This window comes from Rattus rattus, chromosome 15, assembly GCF_011064425.1.
Source record: "Rattus rattus isolate New Zealand chromosome 15, Rrattus_CSIRO_v1, whole genome shotgun sequence".
Classification (NCBI taxonomy): Eukaryota; Metazoa; Chordata; class Mammalia; order Rodentia; family Muridae; genus Rattus; species Rattus rattus.
This window is the reverse complement of record NC_046168.1, coordinates 63,694,924-63,721,821: the sequence shown is the minus strand read 5'-3', so window position 1 is coordinate 63,721,821 and position 26,898 is coordinate 63,694,924. Positions and strand designations below refer to the sequence as shown.

General features: G+C 44.5%; 1 protein-coding gene across 1 annotated transcript in view; it reads right to left on the bottom strand.

The window, feature by feature from the left end:
- Spire1 (spire type actin nucleation factor 1) overlaps positions 1-26,898 on the bottom strand; it is a 126,813-nt gene that overhangs the window by 78,613 nt on the left and 21,302 nt on the right. Inside the window, 1 exon segment of the mRNA XM_032885769.1 lies at positions 25,551-25,585. Within this exon segment, the coding sequence (XP_032741660.1) occupies positions 25,551-25,585 (35 nt within the window).

Here is a 26,898-nt window from a genome sequence, read left to right as displayed (position 1 = left end):
TATTGAAAAAAATTCACTGAGACTAGCCAATGTTCCCAACACTCGAGATTGAGAGCACAAAGGAACTCAGTGAATTACCTTTTCAATCCTAGGTTTCCCTAACAACTGTCTACAACTCTACAGGGATCACGTGCTTTACAAGAAAACCCCATTCCCGGTTCCATGGGTGGCTCAACTCAAATCAGTCACCGTGACACAACGTAACAGAGCACCATAGGAATCAAGTCACCTTCATGACCGTGATAGCTCCGTCTACTGGGAATTGAAAATTACATCTCTGTCAACCACTCCTTTCTGTGCTTCGATGCCCTCTGGCTTTGCCAATTATTGATACTGCCTATGAAAAGGCAAAAGGGCATGTTTAATAACATTGTCTCTTCTAGATCACATGGAAAAGGGACAGGAAAGCTGAAAGAACGTTTAAGAGAAAAAGAATAAACGAAAGGTGTGGTGAGGTGGGAGGGGTGCCTCGGTGGGCCCGAGCGGAGGCATCCCCTTCCCCTGAGGTGGTTTAGTGTAGAATAGATATAGTGTGGAATAGAGTTTATTTAGGGCGTGGGAAGGGGAGTTGAGAAGGGAGTAGAGATAGGGAAAGACAGACAGAAGACAGGCAGAGGAGACATGGGGAGAGAGAGAGACGGATTGGGGAAGGGGAGGAGAGGGGTCAAGAAGAGTCAGCGAGAGAAGGGGCAGAGAGCAAGGAGGGGCCAAACAGCCCCTTTTATAGCAGGCCAGGCCTACCTGTCTGTTGCCAGGTAACTGCTGGGTGGAGAATGAATTGCCTAGAAGGAATGCTAACATTACCCAAATGGTGAAGCCCACTTATCCCTCAACTTTAATTAAAAATAAATAAATAAAAATTGTATGTGTTTGATAGGAAACTATGACTCAATATTAATTGCATTAGCTAGGTTACCCAGTAATCAATGTCTTGCGTTATAATTTTCAACACTGAGTACAGGTATCCATAACACATCAGTTTAAGTGATTGCAAGCCTGTCTGGCACTCGCTCTCTGAAGGAGCTTCTGTCTTGGTCCTGCTATGATGGGTAAGACGAGCAGAAAGCTGTGGGGACTTTGACCAACTGGAGAGAGCAGTTCCCAAAGCTCTTCTATGTCAGTGACTCTCTATGCAGAAGCACATGCTTGACAGCAAAATATGCTTTTCAGGGTGGGAGAAAGTACTAAGACCAAAACAGGGCAAATAATACAAAGACAGACATTAGTCAATGTATGTGAGATATCATAATAAGTTAAATCAGGGGAAACATGCCCATTACAGGCAGATTCTCAAGTGGAAATTTTTTTTAAAGTTAAGTTTACAACACACTAGTCACTACACTGTACAGCATGGTGTAAAAGGACAGAGCTGCCATGCTAGGAAAAAGACAAATCAGGAGAAAGACTTATTAACAAAAAGAAAAAACATACCTTGAAGAGAATCGCCAGGCTAAGATTGGTTTCACTATTGAATATTTTCTTTTGATAAAATTTATCTCTCTCCCCAAATCCTCCCCCTCCCACCCCCTACCACCCCCTCCCACCCCCCTCCTTCTGCTCCCTGGCCCCCAGCCTGCTTTCCTCCTTCCCACTTCCCCTACCCCTGTTCCTTCCTCAGCACCTCTGGTTGCCTTCCCCTGGTCTCCAGTCCAGCCTCCTAAGCCACACCCATTTTCATGCCTCCTTATTCACACACAAATATTAAAAATTACATCTATTTTCTTGTGAATTTCATGGTAATTTTCTTAACAGCTAAGCAGTTAAACTTCCTTTGTGTACACAGACACACACACACACACACACACACAGATACATCATATCCTCACGGTATGTATGGACACCTGGGCTGGCTCCATTCCCTACACAAATAACGCAGTAATGAAAACGGACGTGTAAGCACATCTATAGTAGAACTTAGAGTTTTGGGCACGTGTCCAGGCGTGGTACAGCTGTGTCCGTAGTAGTTCTAGGTTTGAAGTTCCACACTGATTTCCACTCCCACTGCAGTGAGTAAGGGAAAGGTCCTCCTTCCCCAAAGCCTTGTCAGCATTCATTGTCTTTTGTTTTCTTCAGGAGAACAAGACGGAATCTCAAAGTAGTTTTAATTTGCATTCTCCTGATGGTAATGGGTATTACACATAACAATGAGAATAAATCAAAACTTTACTTGCTATTTAACTTCTCTTTGCATTTTTGAGAACAGATATTCACTTGATCTTAGCCAAAAGGAAGTAATAAAAAAACTTAAATAAGACCAAAACAAACAGCAACAAAACCAATCCAGCCTCTGGGGAAGAAATGTGAGCCATAGATAGATCCCTGAAGCTCATTGGCCATCTAGCCATAGATCCCTGAAGCTCATTGGCCATCTAGCCATAGATCCCTGAAGCTCATTGGCCATCTAGCCTAGATGAGCTTCATGGGGGGAGGGGGGTGGAGAGAGAAAGTGGGGCAGAGAGACAGACGGAGAAGAGGGGTCCGAAAGGGAGGGCAGAAGGGAGAATTTTTTTAAGGGCATTTAAATACAATGATCAAGCCAAAAGAAATATACACGCACACACTTGAAATACGGAAAACTAAAACACTTCACTTTTTAAGAATGTGTGTAAAAAAGAAACACTGAGGGGACGAGCAGAAGACAGCTACAAGCCCTATAGCGCAGAGAGCTACCAACAGTGGCAATGTTCAAATTCAATAGTCAAATAATTCTTGCCACATCTGTAAATTCCACAGAAATAAAAGAGAGGCTAGACGACTTGTTCTGATTGACAGAACAGTCTGTTAAGTTAGTTACTTGGGCCCATACCTTGGCCCAAGTAATCCAGGGTCATGGGGCTTGGGAAAGTTAATTGACATCCCCCCATACCTGCAAGTCCTCTATGCAATGTGAGTAGCTGTGCCTAGTTCATGGTTGCTGTGAGTATTAAATGAGTGATAGAGCACACAGAGAGCCCAGCAAGCTGTCAGCTTTTAAAGTGGTAGAAACGCCTGGCAATGGGCAAAGAGGCACCTGTGGGTGGCGCATTTCTTATACCAGTCAGGGCCAGGGCGAATGGCAGTCCTCTGACGCCTGGCTTGGTGCCTAGGACACATAAAAATCAAACCAAGTCAAGTCAAATCCAGGCAGCACAGCATGGGGGAAGACTGAGACCTGTGTTCCCCCAGGTCACACACTGAGGGCTGGAAAGACACCCACAGACCTTCCCCTGACCCCACAGCCAGGGCAGGCCATAGACATACAGAATCCCACCTAGTGCAGTGGGAGGAGGAAGATAGAGAGATGTGCAGACCACCATGTCACCCACAGGCCTGCCCACGGGCCTACAGCATAGGCAGGCAATAGACTGCTGTTGCAAGAGCTTATCAGCCTGCGCCAAGGTCAGCCTGCAGCAGGAGCCACCTCAATGTGCGAGTATGTGGTGGACAGAAGGAATGAAAGAAATGGGGTAGTTTGAGCATTATGAAGAGAGATGAACTGGAGGCTCTAGGGGGAGAGGTGCAGGCTGTTTGGAGTGGCAACTCCGCTATCTGGGGTCATGATGAGGTCCCAGTCTAAGCTATGGCTGAGGACCGTGTCTGAGTTGGGGACAGATAGCCACTGGGGACCACTTGGATGTCCAGGGGCTGTGCAGAACTGGCCTTATCTGGGGTTGGGGATTTAGCTCAGTGGTAGAGCGCTTGCCTAGCAAGCAAGCTCAAGGCCCTGGGTTTGGTCCTCAGCTCTAGGGGGTGAGGGAGGGGGGATTGGCCTTACACCTCACTGGCTGCAGCACTCTGGAAAGCTGGTCCACCTCTCACCAGCCACAGCACTAGAGAAAGCAGGCCCTATGCCTTAACCAGGCAGCACAGGTACTGGCTTGGTGGCAGAGGCACAATTAACCTACCCCCTTACCAACTCCGGCAGTTGGGAAAGCTACCCACATGGTCAGAAGCATGGGAGATATCCCTGCCCCTCACCAGCTGCAGTACTAGTCTGCAGGGATGCTGCGTGGGTGTGGGTGTGATGCCCTCCCCACCTCACCCCTCCCCACCTACAGGCTGTCTGGAGAATTTGCCCTGGCATTATGAGATTGAGAGCAGGTGAGCTGGCCCTGCCCCTCACCTGGACAACAAACCAGTACAGCCTGGTGGTAGGGGCACAGGTGAGCCAGCCCTGAGGGTGAGAGCGTGGGAGAGTTGGCCCTGCCACTCCTCTGCCATTAGTCTTTGGAGAAGAGGCAAGGGTGAGGTGGTGTGAGAGTGATGAGTCCCTGTCCCGGCCTCCCCACCCCCAGCAGTGGGAGAGCTAGTCCTAAGGGCAGGAGAGCAGGAGAGCTAGCCCTGCCCCCTCAGGAGAGCAGACCCTGCAGCTCACCTGGTTGACAGTGGAGCTAGCCCTGAAGGTGAAGGCATGGGTGAGCCACCCCAAGCATATGAAAGCAGGAGAGCTGGTTCAAGTCCTCACAGGCTGCAACACATGGGAGAGTGGGCCTGACAGCAGCACAGTGGAGCTGGCCCCGGAGGTGTGGGTGCATCCCAAAGGCATGAAAGAGAGCTGACCCTGCCTCCTGCCAATGGCAGCATTGGGTTGGCCCACCCCTGTTTATCTGAAGTTGCAGGATCTCCATGACACAGGGCAACAAGATAACCTGGAGGAAGCCTGGTGACAATCTAATATTGATGGTGTCACAGAAGCCAGAGATCCTGAACCAGACCAATGACTCACTGCAAAGAACATTTGCGAGTGAAGATGTGTGGACAGAGGGATGCACTGTGGGACACACTGTGACATGCTACAGCTTTCACAGTAAGATGCTGCCCATGCTTTTTTGTTTGTTTATTTGTGTTTTTTATTTTGTTGCAAGAGCAAAGAGTGGATATGAAGGGACAGGAGATGAGTGGGATTGGGGTGCATGATATAAAACAAAGAATCCACAAGTTAAAAAGATGTTATAATGCATACTAAACACAATGAGGTAAGTCTGTATAATGATCAAGAAAGGAAGATTGTAAGTCAGCCAGCATAAAAAATTCACATAGAAAGAAAGCATATGACAAATATAAAGGCCTATAAGTCATTTAGCATTATTTCAGGAGAAGAGCCTTCCTATGCTGTGTATTGCTGTATTAGTTCCATTAAAGTATATAATTACACTCTGACACTGTGTCACCATAACTCTGTAACATTAAACTCTAAGTAGAGAACTTATTTATCCCTCAAAGAAAGAAGTTTTCTTAAACTATCTCCATACTCCTTCCTTTGCCCAAGAACCACAGTTCTCAAGCCAGGCTGTCAGGTCACCTTAACATTCCTTGGAAGGAATGAATTGTGAGCCCACAAGAGCAAGAATGATGACCTTAGTCACAGAACACCTGAACTAATGAAGACAATTCTTTAAATAAAAAACAATCTTCTCAGTACAGTATATGCTACAGTCTTAGCAGGAGATGACAAAACAAGTTGAGAAATAATGTCACATTCCATATGTCCAAGACTCTCTCTAGTTTAAAAGCCAGTTTACCACGTGTTCTGAAAGCAGCACAGGGCTCCATCTTCGAGAGGAATTTGGTAAAATTTGGTAATATCTGTTCTTAGTTTTTAGCCTGTGCCTCAGCTAGAAAGTTACATTGCATGAAAGTTGAGAAAAATATCTATTTTAGGGCTGGAGAGATGGCTCAGCAATCAAGAGCTCCGGTTGCTCTTCCAGAGGTCCTGAGTTCAATACCCAGCAACCACATGGTGGCTCACAACCATCTGTAATGGGATCCGATGCCCTCTTCTGGTGTGTCTGAGGACAGCGACTGTGTACTCACATACATAAAATAAATCTTACAGGGGTTGGGGATTTAGCTCAGTGGTAGAGCGCTTGCCTAGCAAGCTCGAGGCCCTGGGTTTGGTCCTCAGCTCCGAAAAAAAGAAAAAAAATAAATCTTACAAAAATTGATATTTTAAACTTTAATTTAAAGGTATTTAAAGGTGAGAGGCTGTTAAAAGCATCAATATCTGAAAAATCTATTCTTTTTTTTTTTTTTTTTGAGACAGGGTTTCTCTGTATAGCCTTGGCTTTTCTGGAACTCACTCTGTAGAACAGGCTGCCCTTGAACTCACCTCTTCTGCCTGCCTCTGACTAACTAAGTGCTGGGATTAAAGGCCTGCACCACTATTACCTAGTTAATGAAAATTTATTATTAGGAAAAAAAGTGCCACTTTATCTGCACATATGCCAGCATCTGCATCAATATCAATATAACACTGCAGGTCCTCACTATCCTTCTACCAAGTAGACATGACTGTTATCCTAACTCTTCCTGATTAAGAAACTGAAACAAAGCTAGGCTTGTGGTACACCCCTTTAATCCCAGGACGACTGGGGAGACAGAAGCAGGTGCATTGCTGAGGTAAGATCAGTCTGGTCAGTCTCAGGACAGCTAGGGCTACATAGAGAAGACCTGTTGAAGAAGACATCAGAGAAGAGGAGGACTGGGGGAGGAGGAGAAGGAGACGAGTTCAATATCTAATATCTAAGTCCCCTGGGACTGGGTGTGATCTCCAACTCACTCTTCTGCCCTCTGCTCTCACCCCACACAGTGGCTTAACTCACAACACACACACACACACACACACACACACACACACACACACACACACACACACACACACACATATATATATTTTTTAATTGAAGCAGGGCCCGAGATATGGCTCAGCAGTGAGACACCTGTAACCAAATCCAACAACCTGAGTTATACGTTACAGTCCCACACGGTGAAAGAACTGACTCCATCCAACAAGTTGTCCTCTGACCTCTACACGTGCGTCTATCACGTGTGCTATACACATATACATGTCCACCTAACAAATATCTTATTAAAAACCAAAACCAAAACAAACAAACAAACAAACAACCAACGAAGAAGAAAGCGAAGGCTGAGGCAGTGGAGCAGCTCTGAAGGAACTCTCCCCACTTCCTGCCGCCTGGAATCCAGAGTGCAGACCTGGGGCCTCCCAGAGCAGCCAGTGACGCCACATTTGAGAACCCCTGCTTTAAGAAAGAGAGCTGCTGCCCACTCCCTTCAGTATCAGGGAGAATCCAAGTCAGTGTAAGTCTCAGGTTTTACCTTGTATACCTTAGAGGTTAATTTAAGACACAACCAGCGTTTATGCACATTAATCACATGCCATGCCAGCACTCACTGTACTTACACAACCACAGGCTAAGACCTTCCGTTTGTTCACTGCCCCCCTCCCAGAACACCGCGACCTTTAGCAGTTAGCTGTCTTCCAATCCCTCATCCCTGTTTCCCACACACAATGACTGGTCTACTTTCTGTCTAGAGATGAACAACTCTGGACATAATACAAATGCAACCATACGACACATGGTAAACAGCCACTCTCACCTAGAACGTTCCACTTACATTATGCTCTATTTGGATTTCTCATCTGTTTATCCTCAAATAACATCCCATTATATGATTATACCTCATTTTAGTCATTCATTTATCAGTTGATGGCTACTGTTATTTCTAAAATTGACTTATTTTAATATAAAGCAAAAAACTACATTCCTATTCTTTAAAAATAAATACATGAATGCACTTAATCTGCTCATTATACCAAACCTTTTGTGGTTGTTATTCTGAGACAGGGTTTCTTTGTGTGGCTCAGGCGGTCCTGGAACTCACAGGATTAGGATTCAACTGCTTCTGCCTCCCAAGTGCTGGATTAAAGGCATGAACCACCACGCCAGGCCTCATATGTTAAATTATATTTATCATAGAAATAAATATGGTGTGTTAGGGGCTGCAGCGATGGCTCAGTGGTTAAGAACACTTGCTGCTCTTACAAGGGACTTGGTTTGGTTCCCAGCACCTACATATATACATATAAATACATAAATACATATATAATTACTTATTATATATGGTACACATACATACACGTGGGGAAAATCACTCATACATAAAAATAAATATGTTAAATGATATACTATTTACAGTTGACAATAAACTTTTACATAATATTTGGTCATACCAAAACCAAACACGACCCCATACCATGTTAGCGCTGTTGGGGTCTATTCACACTGTTAAGCCAAATTTTGTTTCTGGCAAAAACAGCTATTAATTCTGACTCTGCTGTCAGAAGTTACAGCTTCAAAAGTTATGCTGGAAAATTCCGGACTTCACTTTCCAGTTCACAATTGCTTTCCTTGTTTCACTTTAAAAAAAAAAAAAATCCTCAATGGACTTGCTCCAGTCTGCTTCACAAACCCTGTTTCTTTCTGTCCCTTTCTTCCGTTTCTACTGACCTACTAACTGTCCTTGGAGGACAGTTACACAAGCTCTCTCAGCAAATGTAAGCACCTCTTACTCAAAACTCTGGAAAACTACTCTCTCTCTCTCTCTCTCTTTCTCTCTCTCTCTCTCTCTCTCTCTCTCTCTCTCTCTCTCTGGAGTTTTTAAAAATTAAACTGTGTATTTAAAACTTTATTCCTGGTTCAACTTAAATGTTCTAGTAACTGTCAGACTTCAGGGCACAAACATCTTTCCTCTGTGATCAAGGTCAAGTCTGTTTTGATCACCTTGTGTACTCAGCACAGAGCACAGATCTGAGAGTTATTCATATGTGCAGATAAGTTAATATACATAAAAGGAGACTGTGAAAGAAAGAAATACAACTTAAACGAGATTTTCCAATCAGCTGACATCTACTGAACTAGGCTATGTAAGGTCTTATGTTAACTATTTTCACACATTTTCACTCTTATACTAGCATTTTTAACAGGCATTATGCATATTAACCTACACCCTTCCAATTTTAGAGACTCACAAATTGGGGTTAAGGAACATAAGCAGTGGCGCTAGATCCACTTCCCTCAGAGGCCATAAACTCCAGAGTGCTGTACCACTCTATTCACATACAGTCAAAGTCAGTGAGGGAAAGAGAACCCTGACCTTGGACCACCCTGCCCAGGGACTGGGAGAGGAGGTGTGCAGCCCTGTTGGGGTGTGAGATCAGGTGTATTCTTACCACAATCTCTCTTCAAACACACACAAGCATTAGCAAGACAGAAAGGGTACAAAACCCAGATACTTGGGTAAAAGTTGCTCTTAGGTAAACCAACCTGTTCTAAGCAGTTTATAGATCATCACTTCTAAAAAAAAACTTTTGTGCCAAGTTGAGAAAACAAACAAGGCCCAGCCTGAGGAGAAAGAGGACAAGGACAGATGGACACACAGCAGCGGGCTCCTTCTAGTCTAATCCAGTGACAGCAACCACCTCTGTCATCTTATGAAAACAAGGAAGTGGGGACCTAATGCTGTGAAAGACAAAATTACCTTTTGCTACATGGAGGGCAGTTCAATGTAGCAATATGTTAACAAAATAAGTATTTTCCCACTAGCTGTTCACATACACTGTATCGGCATGAAGGAAACACTGATGAAGAACTGCGAGCTTATACTAGCAGGCAGGTGAGGACATTTTTAACCAGTAGCTGAATAACCAAACATGCCAACTGCTGAATAGAGTAAGCTGGAAAGTTTTCTTCTGATGTGATCTGCAGACTAGGAATTAATGTTCCTCATAAAGATAAAAAGCATTCCAGTGTCAGGACACAGCAGATCATTTAAACTGGAAGGAGCACAAAGCTGGCATGGGCCCCATGTCCACCACACAGCCCTCAAGCCTCCAGGGAAAGGGCAGCATGAGGGGACGAAACACAGAAAGGACATGAGTGTGAGGGTTCCCAGAGGGTCCCTGAGGATGCTACCCTCATGGGGGAAGGGATGTTGCAGAAGTCCCCAGACCAGCATGGCCTAGCAGGACAGCTCTCCCGAGTCAGGGGTGTTCTATACCTGCTTTTCTGTGAAATGGATTTCTTTATGAGTCTTTACTTCTTCATGAGCTCCCTGGAGTACTTGATGCCTACAAGTACTACAAGCATGTTGCTGTTTTTATACAGTGAGCGAAATCTGTGAGGATGATATTATTAACTCAGTACTGTAGGGCCAGCCAGTGAGTGACCACCAGTGAACCCAAGGAAAAAATCCTGCTCTCTACAATCTGTGTTCTCATAGGGAAAAGACTAGATACCTTGTGAAGAGAACAGCATCTCAAGACAGCATTGGAAAATTTTAAATAGTCAATAGATAGTTCATACCCCACGACTTAACAGGAGCGGATTAAGCTGGGTAAGGGGTAGTTGGCACTAAACAATCTGAGAACGAATGACGCAGGAGCCAGTATGAAGGCTCAGACAGAAGGTGCCTGGAATGTTTCTATCACATTCAAAGGTAGCCAGTGTGTGTAAAGGAAGTGAACAGGAGCTGAGAAGCCTGGTTCTCCATAGTGGAAGCCTGGTACTCAATCCTGTAAGCACTCTTACAGAAGGAGGATGGAGCCCCTGAAAAGCCCGCAGAGTGACAGGACGGAGGCATGGTAACAGCCTGGCTTTGAACTGCAGGGAAGGAATGAGGGGTGAGATGGCAAGTGCCAACTGCAACTCAACAGTAAATATTTAGAAGAGGGCATTATCCCAGTTTTCATTTGCATATTTCTTCTTTTGATAACAAAACTGATAGCTGAAATACCAAAAATCTTTTTGTATGTTTGAACAACAGAAAAAAATATTCAAAGAACACGCCTTTTGTTCACAGAAGGTAAAAAGAGGTTAAATGACTTGCTCAAAATCCACACACATAGCCCAGGGTAAACGACATCATGAGTCTGCAGACTCCAGGCCCAGCCTCCCTTCCACTGTATCTTCTCTGCCAAGAGGTGCTGTCCACCTTATATAGCAGAGGCTCCCAGTCTGCTTCTAACTCAATAGAGCTGCCAACACGAAGGCTCTCTTCATGGCAATAACTGCAAATCTAACATGGTTCCTCAAGGTGTCTTACAGTTGCACTGCACCTTGTCAGAATCCTTGTCAGAATCGATACCCTTTAGTGACAATGCAGCTGCTCCTTAGTTTGTGAGAGTGTGTAGAGGTTTAAATGAAAAACTGTTCCCACAGCTCATGCATTTGAATACTTGGCCCCCAGCTGGTAGCACCATTTAGGGGGGCTGTCCAGCCTTGAGGAGGTGGAGCCTTGCTGAAGGAGTCCGTCACGGAGAACATCGTGCTCCGCTCCCACACCTTCCCCACCATTATGGACAGCCAGCCCTCTGGAGCCAAAATACATTTTTAAGTTGCTTTTGGTCATGCTATTCTCTCTCTCTCTCTCTCTCTCTCTCTCTCTCTCTCTCTCTCTCTCTCTCACATACACACACACACACACACACACACACACACACACACACACACACACACACACAGCATAATTACCACAGCGCTGAAGTTTAATAACCTCGTCCTATCCAACAGCTTGGATCGTCCATCTCTACCATCAAAGCAAAGATCAGGAGGCTCTGAGTTAGGTGAAAAATTTGGTTACAAACCAGTATTGTTCATATGCACTATAATTCTTATTATAATCCACAAGAAAAAGCAGGTAAGAAACTATTAAATGCTAAATGTTTAGTTACTACAGAGTGGAAGTGGAGGTGATGGGGTGTATGGGGCTTATTTTCTAGCCGTTCCATTTTTTACTGTAAAACTTATATAAACAAAGCCTGATACACGCCTTTAATCTCAGCACTCAGGAGGCAGAGGCAAGTAGATCTCTCTAAAGTCGAGGCCAGCCTGGTCTACATATCAAGTTTTAGGCCTACCAGGCTTGGATAGTGGGACACTGTCTCAAAAAGAAAAAAAAAAGTAAGTAAGCCAAAATAAACTAGAATCCTTTTCATGTGTTAAGTAATATTAAATAAAACTACACATCGCTCACCTGTCCCAGAGCCAGACAGACAAGGGACAGCGAAGCGTGCACAGGTGCTCATGCTGTAATCCGAGCTCTCTGAGGTAGAGGCAGGAACCTCAGGAGTTTACAGCCAGCTCGGCTGCCTCGGGAAAGGCTAGGCTTCCTGAGAGCTTTTCTCAACCTTCCCTCTTCCACACAAAGTTGTGTGGTTTTTAAACAACTCTGCAACTACTTTTCAATGAAGGCCTGCTTCACCACACACTGAAGTATGGATATGAAGACCGATGAAGCAGTCCTTGACCTTAAAAAGCTCAGTAAAGTGACAGATACACAGGTAAATACAAAGTGTGACCTGGAGGGCCAGGCAGACAGTTCAGCTAGGAAAGCGCTTGCCACAAAAAGCACAAGGACATGAATTTGATTCCTGGCACACATTTAAAAAATACAGCATGGTGGTACACACTTGTAATCCCAGCATGGAAGAAGCCAGGAGCCAGATCCTCATTGCTCACTGGCAGGCTTGCAATCACCATCCCTCAGGTCCCAGAGAGAGACCGTCAAAAACAAGGTAGAAAGCTCCTGAGGAAAATACCAACCTCTGGCCTCCATACAGAAATGTACACATGTGCAGCTACACACACACACACGCACACACACACACACACACACACACACACACACACACACACACACACACACACACGGGGGTGGGGGGAGAAGAGAAGAGACTGTCTGGCTTAGAGAGGTAACCGTGGAGTCCTGAGGTCAGAGGCTACTGTCATTGGAGAAGCCTGTCCTTGCTATCTTCCTCATGTACCTCAGGGAGTCACCTTTATCCCACATCACCTTGACCTATTTGCACCTGAAGAAAGTTAGGGAGAGGGCTGGAAGAGACACTGTACCAATTACATGAGCCAGAACTACAATGTAGTATTGATATACGCTCCTGCCTCACAAGGAGCCATTGTTGGGAGGACACAATGGCCAGACCAAGAGCGTCCTTATCTCTCTCAGCTCCCACTCTCGAGTTCTGGGTTGCCAAGAACAGGTGTGCACTTGCGTCTGCCTACAAGAGGACAGTTTTCAAGTAAATTCAAAGAGCTCAGAAAAACAAACTGCCTGGGGTGCCCACCCTTAGGAGGGAACTTAATGAAAAAAGAGTGACTTCAAGGAAAGCCAAGAAGGTAGCTAGCACTCTCTCTGTCCCATGTGTCCAATAAAGCAGGAAGCTCCTGTCTCCATTTTGCTCTTAGCTCTAACTCCTTTCCGAAAGCACTGCTGTGATCTCAGTTTTCATTGGTCTTCTTGTGTCACAGCTGTTTTTCTCTTTTATAATTCTACTTCCAATTCTTTTAAAGATTTATTTATTTGTTTTATTTAAGTACATTGTAGCTAGACACACTAGAAGAGGGCATCAGATCCCATTACAGATGGTTGTGAGCCACCATGTGGTTGCTGGGACTTGAACTCAGGACCTCTGGAAGAGCAGTCAGTGCTCTTAACCACTGAGCCATCTCTCCAGCCCCCTATTTCCAATTCTTAAAAATATACAGTAATATATACATAATTGCACACAAAAGTCAAATCACCAAGTATTAAAATTTTACTGTATAGAAATCTAGAAGAAATACTTTTCTACAAAGTTTGAGGGAGAGTATTTTGAGTAATCAACAGAAACCACTGTGATTTGCTGTTGCTTGTGACAGATATTCATAGTAAGATTTCATTAGGGGAAATTTGTAGCTTAGATAAAATTGCATATATTCCCAGACAATATGGTTTTGTTCATATTTGAATAACCTTAATATTTAAAATAACAGATAACATACACAGAATTGAGAGACAGAACATTTCTCATTAATTCCCTAACAACAGACTCCATGTTCCTTAAGAAGTCATTGTAAGCTAGGAAACATAGCTCAGTAGGCAGTGTTTGCCCAGTGTGCACCAGGTTCTAGGTGTGACCCAGAGTATAAGCTGAGCAGGGTGGTGCACACTCGTAACCCACTGTGATGGTTTGTATGTGCTCAGCCCAGGGAGTAGCACAATTAGAAGGTGTGGCTGTTGGAGTAGGTGTGTCACTGTGGGCATGGGCTATAACACTCTCATCCTAGCTGCCTGGAAGCCAGTTTTCTGCTAGGAGCCTTCAGATGAAGATGTACAACTCTCAGCTCCTCTTGCACCATGCCTGCCTGGATGCTGCCATGTTCCCGCCTTGATCATAATGGACCGAATCTCTGAACCTGTAAGCCAGCCCCAATTAAATGTTGTCCTTATAGGAGTTGCCTTGGTCATGGTGTCTCTTCACAGCAGTACAATGCTAACTAAGACACCCACCACTTGGGAAGTAGAGACAGAAGGATCAGAATTTCAAGATTATCCCTCTGCAAATTAAGAGGCTGGCCTGGGATATACAAGGTCCTGTCTCAAAATACATGCTCACTGCAGATGTGAGCCATTCAGGACGCTGCTGACCTCACTGTAAGAATAAGCAAGCCCCGCTCCAATCTCCATAGCCCTGGGGCACTCACAGTTACATCTCCCGACATAGCTGTGTATGCAGGGCCTTTTACAGATCCTGAGCACCCCTTACTCAAACTTGGTTATTGCTTCATTTCCCACCAGCCAGTCCTGCCTTCTGGGCTCCAGAGGCAATAACACAGAAGGGAAGGCTGTGCCTGCCGTGAGCAGTGATGGCGCTGCCTTAGCCCACAGACAGACACTGAAGACTCCTGAAGACAGGCAGGAGCTAGAGCAGCTTTCCAACGCTACAATGGTACAACTAAGGCAAGGCCACTTCTGTGTGTCTGTGCCTCTCTGCTCTACATTTGTTAAATGACTGTCTTATCTCAAGTCCCCAAAACAAAACTGACTGCCTCAAAGACATGTTTGGCAGGAGGACAAGAAATGCTGCCCAGTAACAATTTGCTGAGAATGATAAACCAACAGCTTCAACTCTGGTTTCTCTTGTACTCAAGGTGCTCAAAAAGCAAAGTAGGTAAGCTTTCCCACTGCCTTTTCAGAGCCTCTCGGAGACCTGAGACAGCCGAGTTAAGTTTCCTGACAGCACTTTCCAAGAAGTCTGTGATAGCTAACACTGGCTGTCTACTTGACACACCGGGAAGAGGAAAGGCATTGAGGGGCTGCCTGTCAGACTGGCGTGTAGGCATGTCTGTGACCCAGTACACGGGGGGTCGTACCATCCCTACGCAACAGGGTTTGGGCTTCTTAGGAAGCAGAACACAGCCTGAGAGCAAGCCAGTACGTAAGCCGTCTCCTCCATGGTCTCTGCTTCCGTTCTTGTCTCCATGTTCTTCTTTGAGCTCCTGGCCTGGACTTTACATTATAAGCAAACTAAACCCTTTCCTCCCCAAGTTGCTTTGTGCCAGTGTTATTACAATAGAAAGCAACCTAGGACAGTGTCTAATTAAATATGCAGGGTGAAGGCAAGAAGAAGAATGGAATGTAGTCGCTCTCTTGCCCACACTAGTGCATAGCTGGGTGTGTAGGCCCTGCCCAGTTGCATCTACCAGGAACTCTATGAAGCCGAATGAGGGGTGGGTGCGGAGACAACTGGCCTGTGCTGGTGCCTGCAGGCCGAGGCCAGCCCAGAGTCTGAATACTTTGCATTTTTAAACTAGAGACTAGACTGAGTCACCCCAGGAAAGGGTATTAGATCACAAGCATTTCAAGATTCTGAAACAGTTGTGGAAACTCAGTAATAACCGTGACATTTACTTTCGGGTTTTCTGGTACTTGCCTGGCATGGCTGTGTCGTTCCATGGCTGTGCCACTCTATCTGTATAAATCTCTCTTATTTACTAGCTTAGCTGCGGGTGGCCACACTGAGCCACCTCATAGGCCTGTGATTATATCTTAAGCTAAACTAGACATATCCATAATATTCATATACAGACATGTTGATAAGGTATCTGAAATCTAGAATTGATTTCAAAGTATTTCAGAAGCCAGTCATTTTGTGAGTCCTCTCCAAGCTCCAGGCACAGTGTTTTACCTCTAAGAACTCCCTCATAGAAGACACAAAGGCCAGTGACATTTAATGACCACAGAAAGAAAGGGAAGGGCTGTCCCCTCCTCCTGCTCTCAGACTGCATTTGTCTCAGTCTATGTGCATCCTGAAGCAGCACTTACAGGTTTTTAGTAACAAACTTTACCAACCAAATTCACCAACAATGCAGGAAAGCTTTCAGTGTTAGCGGTAACACTCATGTTAATGATTTCTTTGTACTAGTTTTGAAACTTTTCTGTGAGTCTTGGTTTATATCAAAAGGAAGACTTTCAAACTCTTAAACCAACTCAAATGACTCAAGGAGAAAGGGGGCGGCTCTAAGGATCGCTCGCACGTGGCAGAGGAAGTGCTTCGGGATGAAGAGCTTAGAGCTGGGACTAACAGGTCAGCATTGACGGTGCCAGCCCCAGGTGATTCCTTAGACTCCCAACTTCCAGGACAGCTTCCTTGTCCCTCAGGTCAGTCGGGGGAACTTTATTTTAATATTATTTTAAACTTTCAGAAACACCCTAAAAGTAGTCCTTAAGAATTTCTATTTATCTTTTACCAGATTTATCAATAGTTAAGCATCTGCCTCATCTGCGGTGCCATTCTTCCCTCCCTACCTCTCTCAGACCTGAGAGTGAAGCACACTTAGTGCCCACCTCAATTCCAAGCGATGTAGAATTCTATTTTCTAAACTAAGGGCATACTGCAGATGACCACTGCACAATTATCTGTATCAGGAAAGTTATTGCCTATACGACGTAATGCAAAAACGTACTAAACTGTCAACTGTCACTCCTCGGTACTGTGTCCCTAACCAGTACCATCAGCTGTAGTTGTCATTAAGTCTGTTTAGCCTCCTTTAACCCAGAACGGTTCCTGAGTTTTGTCTTTGTAGCATGGCAGCTGAGGAGTACAGTCTACACAGAGCTCCTAAGGTATTTGTCTGTATCATGTCGCTGGGTCATGCACATCTGACAAGAGGCAGGGGTGTGCTCTTCCAGCAGGGAGAGGCATGCCCTATGGTCTGTGAACTCCGGCCATATGGATAGACTCTATGGTGACCCTGTGGGCTCCACATCTAACAGTCATGTCCATGAGCCCTGTGATTTGCTTCTAGACAACAGAAGATAGAGCAGATGTGATACTGTGATTCCAATCCATGGCCGTGTTACCCAGTGTTAGAGGAGCTTCTCCATGGCTGGCTCTGAGGAAGAGGGTAGCCATGCTGCAGTCTCACATAAGAACTGCAGACTAAGAACTGAGGTAACCTCAGTCAACTGCCAGTAAACGCACCAGCTCTTCACTGGGCTGGGGTCACAGACAGGTACCGCATGCCTGAGTTTTCCACAGGTGCTGGGGGGTATGAACTCAGGCCCCCAGGCCTGTGTACCAAGCACTTTACCAGCTGAGCCATTTTTCCAACCTGCTAATATTTTTTTATTAAGAACACCATATTCTTTCAGATTAGATCATTTCATTTCTGAAATTAACCAAGACTTATCAATGTCAACTTAAAACCCAGCACGCACCCAAGTGTCACATGAGCAGTCATGAGCCAGAGGGGAAATTAAAATGGAGGGGCAGACTTAGCTAAAGACCAAGTACACACTTCCAACACTACACTCCATGTTAAAGAAATGCATCCCACGCATTACTTGTAGTGATTTACTTTAGGCTATTAGGAAATGAAATTTTTTAAAATATTTTTTTAAGATTTATTTATTAGGTATGAATACACTGTAGCTGTCTTCAGACACATCGAAAGAGGGCATCAGATCTCATTACAGATGGTTGTGAGCCACCATGTGGTTGCTGGGAATTGAACTCAGGACCTCTGGAAGAGCAGTCAATGCTCTTAACCACTGAGCCATCTCTCCAGCCCAGGAAATGAAATTTTTTTGTCTACTGTAATATGGGCCTAAAACTAACTATATCCACAAGAGAGTAAGTCCAGGAAACTAGCATCAATGTATTTTTTTGGTTCGTTCCCAAGACATTTAAGTTTCTCCAAGGAAGACCTAGAATTATAGGTCTAATTTCCCTGAGAATTTCAGTATACAGGACAACTGCTAAATCATTCTGAGTAATTTAGAACTGGCCTATCTCACACGCTTCTACAGGAAAAGGAACTACATCTAATAACCCAGGAGGGCTGCGCCCCGGGCAGCAAGTGAAGCTGTGGCTGCTGAGAGGCATCTGCAGACTAGGAAGTCACCTACTCAGCTCGCTGCTCCAAAGGGGCATCATGGCCTGCAGCACCGTGTGGCTGCCTTACTCTGAAGCTGAATAAACTCGGGGAGCAGGTGAGGAGAACTCCAGCTGCCAACCGTGCAAGCCGGGGAGGAAGTGTGGAGGAAGTGTGTCAGCTGCTGCTGCTGTGACGAGGAGTCAGACAGAGCCGGGGAGGAAGTGTGTCAGCTGCTGCTGCTGTGACGGGGTCCCAGACAGAGCACTGGAGCAGGCTCCTCTCTGGCTCACAGTTGAAAGGTGCAGTCCATCCTGGTGGACAGGCAGGGCAGCAAGAGCATGAGGTGGCAGGTCACACTGCGTGGCAGGTCACACTGCGTGGCAGGACGAGATGTCGCTGGTGCTCAGCCTGCTTTCTCCTTTTTCTCTTTCTATAGAGCAGGGACAATGCTGCCCACAGTTCAGATGACTCTTCCCTCTCTAGAAACCCCTCGCAAGCATACCCACGAGTGTCTCCCAAGTGACTGTACATTTACCAGGAAAGATTAATATCATAAATTACTGTGCTTTTTACTCTTTAGTTCTTATCTATCACATGTCAACAATTATAGATCAACTTTGTAAATTTGGTATTAATGTCTTTATCAATATTCACCACAGTAGGCCCTCAGGCAGTTTTTTAAGGATGTATACAGGAGTGAAGAGAATATAAGCATTACAAATGGCATTTATGGATAGAAGATCTAAGCTCGAGAGGCTGGAGAGTAGACTGGGCAGACAAGAGCACACATTACTTAAGAGGGCCTGAGTTCAGGGTGGCTCACCACACCCATGACAACTCCGGCTCTGGCCTTCACAGGCACTGCGTTCAAACACATACCCACACATATGCATACTTAAAATAAAGTAAGCCTTTTAAAACATAAGCATGAATGTTTTTAACAGTTTCCTTCAGTTTTCTTCTGCTGTACAGATTCCGATCAGTTCTATCCGTGAGTGCCCAGTTAAATCAAGTCTATCAAGATTGAGTAATGACAAACTAATGTTATATAATGCATTAACCTAGTCCACTTAAAATGAGCCAATCCGGCCCAAGAACAGCAGCCTGCTCTAGTTATTCATTTAGCCACCTTCCTCTCAGAGGGAAAAGGCTCTAGTGCTATGTAACTGGCGGCAGTTAATACAAGACAGAATGGAACAGGCTGAAACTAGAAATTACAAATTAAGTTACAATCTAGAAAAAAGTGTCCAGCAATTTCATCAAGGATTACAATCCATTCAGACTATTTACATAACAGTAGTAAAACCGACCCTGTAAAATGGCAGTGCCAGCAGCTATCCCTAACCCTGAACCAGAGCTGCCTTCTGGACAGGCAAGCGCAAGCACAGGCCAGTCGTCCACTCGCAAGTTTATAAGTCAGCAGCCGGGCTTTGAGCCACTTCTAGGAAGAGAGAGTCAGGTCTCCTTAAAGCATTAAAAAGAGCAGCAGAGATCGGTGGCTGCTGGGAAGAGAAGTGAGGTGAGAGTTTCGAAGATGACAGAATTTGGTTATAAGGATGGCTAACAGAGGAACGCAACCATAGAACACTGGAAAAACAACTTATAAGGGCGAGCTTCACTGTATGCAAATTATATGTTCAAAAACCAAGTCATTTGTGGTCTAAAGTCATATACATACAAACAACATAAAACAGGCTCAGGGTGTATTCATATAGTGTTTATATATACAATAATAAAAGAAAGAGACCACAAATTCAAGAGTCAGTAGGGATGTGTGGGAAAGGTTGGAGGGAGAGAACATGAGGGTTTAGGGAGGGTAAAAAAAAGATGTAATTATATTTTAATTAAAATTAAAAAGTTAAGAACTGAAAAAATAGGGGAAATTTAACTATTTAAAACTTTTAAATGTTCATGTTGACGCCTGGCATAATGGCACATACCTGAACTCCAGCACTCAGGAAGTAGCTGCAGGAGAGCGAGTTATAGGCCAGCATGTGCTACACAGTGAAAGCCAGGCCTTTGTTTAAATCATATGAAAGACTTCCCTTCCCTCGAAAGCTAGCCTGGCACAGTGGTACGTCCCAGTTGCCCTGACCTACAGAAGCACAGCTGCATGGGTAAGGCCATCTTGAGTTACACATGAGTTCGAGGCCAGCCTAGGCTGTACAGCAAGACCCCATCTCAAAGTCCTAAAGAGTCAGGACAGGACAAGACAAGGGGCGTTTCCCTCACAAACTCCAATGCTGAGAAGGCTAGCATCAAGTATGTGAAAACATTTCCCAGGTGGCTGAGGTTTAGCTTTGAAGAACAGCACTGGCTTAGCATGTGCCAGGGCCTGAGGTAAATACCCAGCACTGAAAATAACAAAACCTTCCCAAAGGGAGAGATGTGGTAAAAACAATTGATTTAAAGATATACAAGATTGCCTTAAGGAAGAAGGCCTGACTGAATATCTATACATACTCTCCTGGCTTTCTTTATACTCAATTTCAGTTTGGTTTCTATGAATTAGGAAAAGTATTAAAAAGAAAATTACAGGGCACACGAGATGGCTCCATGATTAAAGGGACATGCCACTAGGCCTGACTACCTGAGTTTGAGCCTCCAGAAACCACACAGCAAGAGAAATGACTCTCAAAAACTGTTCTCTGATCTCTATAAACATGTGTGACACACTAAATAAGTAAATGTAAAACATCCACAAATAAAATAAATTTAAAAGAAGGAATTATAGAAAAAATAAGACCAGTGAGGGCAAAGGAGAGGGCAGAAAAAAGACAATACTAGGATGTCTGAAAAATACAAAAGGAAACCTATTTAATAAGCTTCCTACACACACACACACACACACACACACACACACACACACACACACACACACGCACGCACAGGCCAGGTAGGAGGGAGTAAATGAGAATTACACTACACCAGAGCTTAGGAGGCCCCCAGAAGCCACAGACCAGTGCAGCATGATGTGTTGGGAGCGAGTGTCTTAGCTAAGTCTCTGTTGCTGGGATAAAACACCATGTCCAAAAGCAACTTCAGGGAGAAAGGGTTTACTGTTGCTTACGGGTTACAGTCCATCAGGAAGGGAGGACAGAGGGATGGAAGCAGAGACCATGGGATGCTGTTTCCTAGCTGCTTCCCAGGTTCACCATTGGCTACGCTTCTTATGCTTCCCAGAACCATATGCCAAGGAGTAGCACTGCCCACACCAATCATTAATAAGGAAATACCCCAGACGTGCCAAAGGCAATCTGATGGACACATTTTAATTTAGATTCCCTCTTCCCAGATCCTAGCTTGTATCAAGTTAACAAAACCTAGCCAGCTGGGCATGGCGGCACACTCCTTTATCTCCGCACTTGGGAGACAAATGCAGACGGATTTCTGCAACTTTAAGGCCAGCCTGGTCTACCTAGTGAGTTACAGGACAGCCATGGTTACATAAAGAGACCCTCTCTCAAAATAATAACAACAAAACAAAACAACCTAATGGGGGTGGGGTGGGGTACTGTGTGTGTGTGTGTGCGCGCGCGTGTGTGTGTCCGTCTGTCCCCAAAGACAAAACCTCAAACAATACCAGATACTGCCTTGCCCCTCCTTGTCTTCCCAAACCTCATAATAGGTAAGATCCTACTGCTGAAGACACCATCACACTGATCACAGGACATGGAGAGACCAAGCTGGTACTGATTTTGAAGCTTCCTCCCTAATGGCTGGCTCTAATGGTACCAGAAAGTGATCTGTAAGCTGCAGCAGGGATGACATCAACACATTTACCCAGCTGTGACCACTGTGGGCTACAAATAATGACCGGCATATGGCAAGATTGATATCCTCCCCGGTGCAATAGTTAGCAGGAACGTTAGAGTAGCCAGCACTTCATGCTACATTTAAGGCCTTTCCACAGGAGGAAAGCCGGCACCCTGGTACAGTAATCTGACCATCAACTCATGGCTAGTGAGCTCACAAGCACTAGGAGAGAACTTACTAATATTTCATCAGATAGACACAGTGCTAAAATTGCCCTTTAAATAATATCCCTATACCACAGACCAGTGCTTTCAGTCCTCATCTGAGAAGCTTCCTTGTACAGTATACTGTGGTCAGAGCACAGGCACACATGTCTGTGGTGTGCTCAGCCATACATGAGATATCTGAATCATACACTCCTGCCACCAGGTTCAGTGAGCGCCACAGGAGAGGTGAGAGCTGGAGGTCCTTGAGAAACAAGGTGTCTTCTGGACATGACAGGACAGCTGCACTCATGAACTCACAGCAGTTGTGGCTGCCTGCACAGGACCTGCACAAGATTAAGCCAATTGACATTTCAGCATGGGCTGAGAGGAGGGGCTCATAAGCTTCTGCCTTGGGCTGAAGATTTATTGACAGTCGATGGCTGCTAGGGAAATATTCTATTTTGCTTTCTATTGTGATAAACTTAACCAAAAGCAAGGGAGGAGACACTTTATCTCATCGTATCACACTTCACCATGAAGGGAAATCAGGGCAGGAGCTCAACCAGGAACCTGGAGCAGGAACTAAAGCAGAGACCCCAGAGGAACACTGCTTACTGGCTTGCCCCTCACGGCTTGCTCGGCCTGTTTATACAACTGAGGACCATCTGCTCAGGGATGTCACTGCCCACGGTGACACTCCCACACCACTCATTAATCAAGAGAATCTGATGGAAGCATGTTTCAGTTTAGATTCCCTCTTCCCAGATGAACCTAGCTTGCATCAAAATGACAAACCAAACCAACCAACCAGCCAACCAGCCAACCAACCAGCCGACCAAGCAACCAACAACGAAAACCAAAACCTAACCAGCGCAGGGAAAGCCTGACAATGTTCCAGTGGATGGCCTCGCATCCGTGCACATGGGCAACACAAACTGTCTCAGTAGCTTTTTTTTTTATCTTTTTTTAAAAGGGCCTTGGGGATGGGGGAGGAAGAGGATCCAAGAGGAGTTAGAGAGTGAAAATAAGAGTGGCTTTGATAAAATACATTTTATACACTTATGAACTCTCGAAGAATGAACTAAAAATCATATTTAAAAACTAAAAGATAATTCATAACATGGTTTTTACGTGCTATAAAAACTCTTTGTGGACTACATTGTTTTGATCAGGCTCCTTCAGTCTCAGAAAAGGTAATTTTATTTCCCTCCGTTAGCCTATGAACCCTGCTTAGGAATCAGGTCCTTCCTGATCCCCCAAGGAAGAATAACAACATTCTATGCCAAGGCTTGCTTCATTCTTCCAGCCTCCTTCACAGCCATCCACTGTGGCTGAGGACTCAGAAAAGACGGAAGGAGAGGGCTCGGATGACCCCTTCCACCACCCTCCACCCACTCGTTAGCTCAGATTGGCAGTCTGAGGCAGCTAGCTCCATACATTCTCAGTCTGACTTTCCGCCAGCGAGAGCAGGAAAGGCTTCCGCCTCCCACTAGGATATGGGAGTCTCTTCCTTGAGAGAAAGTCAATTCAGAACTAAGAGAGCTCTCAGAGAATCCTTCTAGCCCAGTGCAACCTAGCTTTTATATGGCCCACCCACCCCCATAGTGACTGCACATCGCTGCCTCAGCCCTCTAGCTGCCCCTCTTCCCCCAACTCCACCTCCTCAAGACCAAGTCGCACTTGCAGGTGCTCTTCAGCCCCACAGTGCCCGGGTTTCCAACCTCAATACTCTTTAGATAATAATGGCTGCTAAAGAGAATCATTGATGCAGCCTGTGAACGACTAATGTTCACGGTGCTGGAAATCAAAACGAAGACTGAAGATACTAAGTTAACCTCTTTAACCTGCAACACATTAATATAAACAACACTTTTAAGGGAAAGAAAACTATTGTTTGACAAAAAATATTAAAAGACCTTTTTTTTTTTTTTTTTTTTTTTTTAAACGTTCTAAATCTCTAACGGCCTTAGGAGTAGACAGCCAGATCTCACCCTTGCTTCTGCAAGTAGCTGACAGTCATCCTCCAGGTGGGAACAGTGTCAAAGCCACGCTGACCTTATGGCAGTGCACCACTGGATGGACCGAGCCTCGCGTCAGGACCACAGACAGATGCAGACGATTCTAGACTGTCAGTATACTCTTAATTTACAACAGTGCCTTGGAGCTAATGACGTATTCCACATATACTCTCTCCTTACAGCTCCACGGCCCTGTGAGTTTAACAGAAATTATCCTATTTTATAGGCAAGGGTCTGGGATGAAAAAAATGCACCACTCAAAATTTCACAGATCCTGAAACTACGACAAAACTATCTTCTGACTCAGATTGAACCTACTCCTTAACTTGTGTGGGAAATACATCAAAAATAGTAATTATACGTTAATCCATTTAAAAAACTAATTTAAAAATGTATCTGTACCTTCAAAGTTGAGTAGAAAATATAAAAATAAATTGAATATAAAAAGAATGTATTTTTTTGGTTTTTGTTTATGAAATAACATTTTAAGGAATTGTGCATTTCACATAAAATTAACTAAAATTTACTGAAATATCCAGATGCATTGTAAAAGTAGACGCACAATTTCTTTTTTTAAAGATATATTTATTTACACTGTAGCTGTCTTCAGACACACCAGAAGAGGGTATCAGAACCCATTACAGATGGTTGTGAGCCACCATATGGTTGCTGGGATTTGAACTAGGATCTCTGGATGAGCAGTAAGTACTTTTAACCACTGAGAAATCTCTAGCCCCTGACACAATTTCTTAATTATGTAGGCATTAACAAGGCTGATACTACGCTAGTGTAAGGATGGTGGTCTGCTACAGATGGCCTGTTATCCTTGACACCTTGCAAGAGCACAATCAATCACATGAAATTTCACATAAAAATCTGGAATAAAATTAAAATCATGAAACTTCTTTTAGAAATAACCAAGCAAACTGGACAGTGGTGGTGTGCATCTTTAATCCCAGCACTTGGGAGACAGAGGCAAGCAGATCTCTTTAAGATCAAGGCCAGCCTGGTCTACAAAGCAAGTTCCAGGATAGCCAGGGCTACACAGAGAAACCCTGTCTTGAAAAAAAGCAAAACGGGGGGGGGTGGGGGAGGGAGGGAGGAGGAGGGAGGAGAGAGAGAGAGAGAGAGAGAGAGAGAGAGAGAGAAAACTGAGCAAGCGGGCGACTAAGCTTAGAGCAGTTCTTCCCATTACTCTTCTCACTGGGGCAATGCCCATGTCCTAATTTTGTTCTACTAAAGAAGCACTATGGAGGTTCTCATCCTCAGCACGTTATTATTATGACATACCAGATTGTATTATGAGAAAACAAACCACTCTTAAAACACTTCTTATTCAGGGCTCTGGATGTTAAGTAATTTTACAAATACAGGAAATAAGCTGTTTCTTCTAATGCTATAGACGAGTGGACAAGTACCTGATTCTTTTCGCACCTGTTCTTCCTGAACGGAGACGATATGTGTCTGTTCTCCATATAACTTTATCTGAAGACTGGGGGCCACGGCAAGAGTTCACCACTCAAGTCATACCAAAAAGTATAAGCTCTTTTACAGAAATATTTGTATATTTCTCTTACCTCTGTTTCTGTACAATGTGAATATCCCAATTTACCTGTAATAAAAATGCAAAAAGTTACTTTCAAATGATTGTGGGTTTTTAAATCATGGATAATATATTCAAACAACTTTTGCCTAGGCTTGATTAAACATGAAAATAGCTAAGAAAATACTAAATACTAAATAATACTAACATTTTTTTGTTAGTTTTGCATATACAGAGTTACTGGTTTATTCAGTCACCAAGCTGGCTGCATAATCAGAATCCCAGAACTCAAGAGGGTGGAGAAGGAAGATTACTGTAAGTTGTGGGCCAGCCTGATCTATATAGCAAGGCCCAGGGCAACCAGGACTAATGAGACTGTCTCACTACCCCACTCCAAAAAAAAAAAAAAAAAAAAAAAAAAAAGATTTTAAAAACAAAACTGCATATCCAAACATGGTAGTGTAGGCCTTTAACTCCAGCACTCTCAAGGCAGAGACAGGCGGAGCTCTATGAGTGTGAATTTGAAGCCAGCCTGGTCTACGAAATGAGCAAGTTCCAGGACAGCCAGAGCTACTACAGAGAAACCCTGTATAAACAACAACAACCGCCACCACCTGCATTCATGAGCTAAAGAACTTAAAAAAAAAAAAAAACTGGGCATGGCAGTATACACCATAGTTCCAGAGGCAGGCAGGCAGATCTCTGGGTTCAAGGCCAGGCTGCTCTACATGGTGAGTTCCAGGACAGCCAGGGCTACACTGTGAGACAGTGTCTCAAAAATATAGACAACACAGAGAAAGAGACACACACTGACTCACTGACTCGGGCTGAGGCAGGAGTGTCTAGAGCTTCTGGCCAGCATGAACTAGAGTGAGGCCTTGTGTCAAAACAACCACTCAAAGGAAGAAAGAAACCTCTCAAATTGAACAGCAACTGGCTGTTCCATACAATAGTAACTGTTCTCATCGATAAAACATAATATCCAAGACTTGTACAACCATATATTTTGTCAATTTGGGACAAAATCATACTTTGAAAATAAAAGCAGCTATTTCAGAAGATAGTCATTTATTATACAAAAGAACCGACAATAACTGTACTGGGCTAGCAGAAACTTTAATTTTCCCCATCTCTATCTTTTCACATTTATCTACTTGTGTATATGTACATGCAGACAGCTGCCACAGCACATGTGTGGGGGGACCTTTTACTGTGTAGGTCCTGAGGACTGACTCTGGGTTACTCACTAAGGCCATCTCATGGGTTCCATCTGCTCTTAAGTGTCACTGTCTAAGGGTCATGCACACAGGTCTGCACAGCCTTCCCTCCAGTAACACTCTATTAACTCCTCCTTCTCCCAGACTGCTCCACAGTAGTGGCTC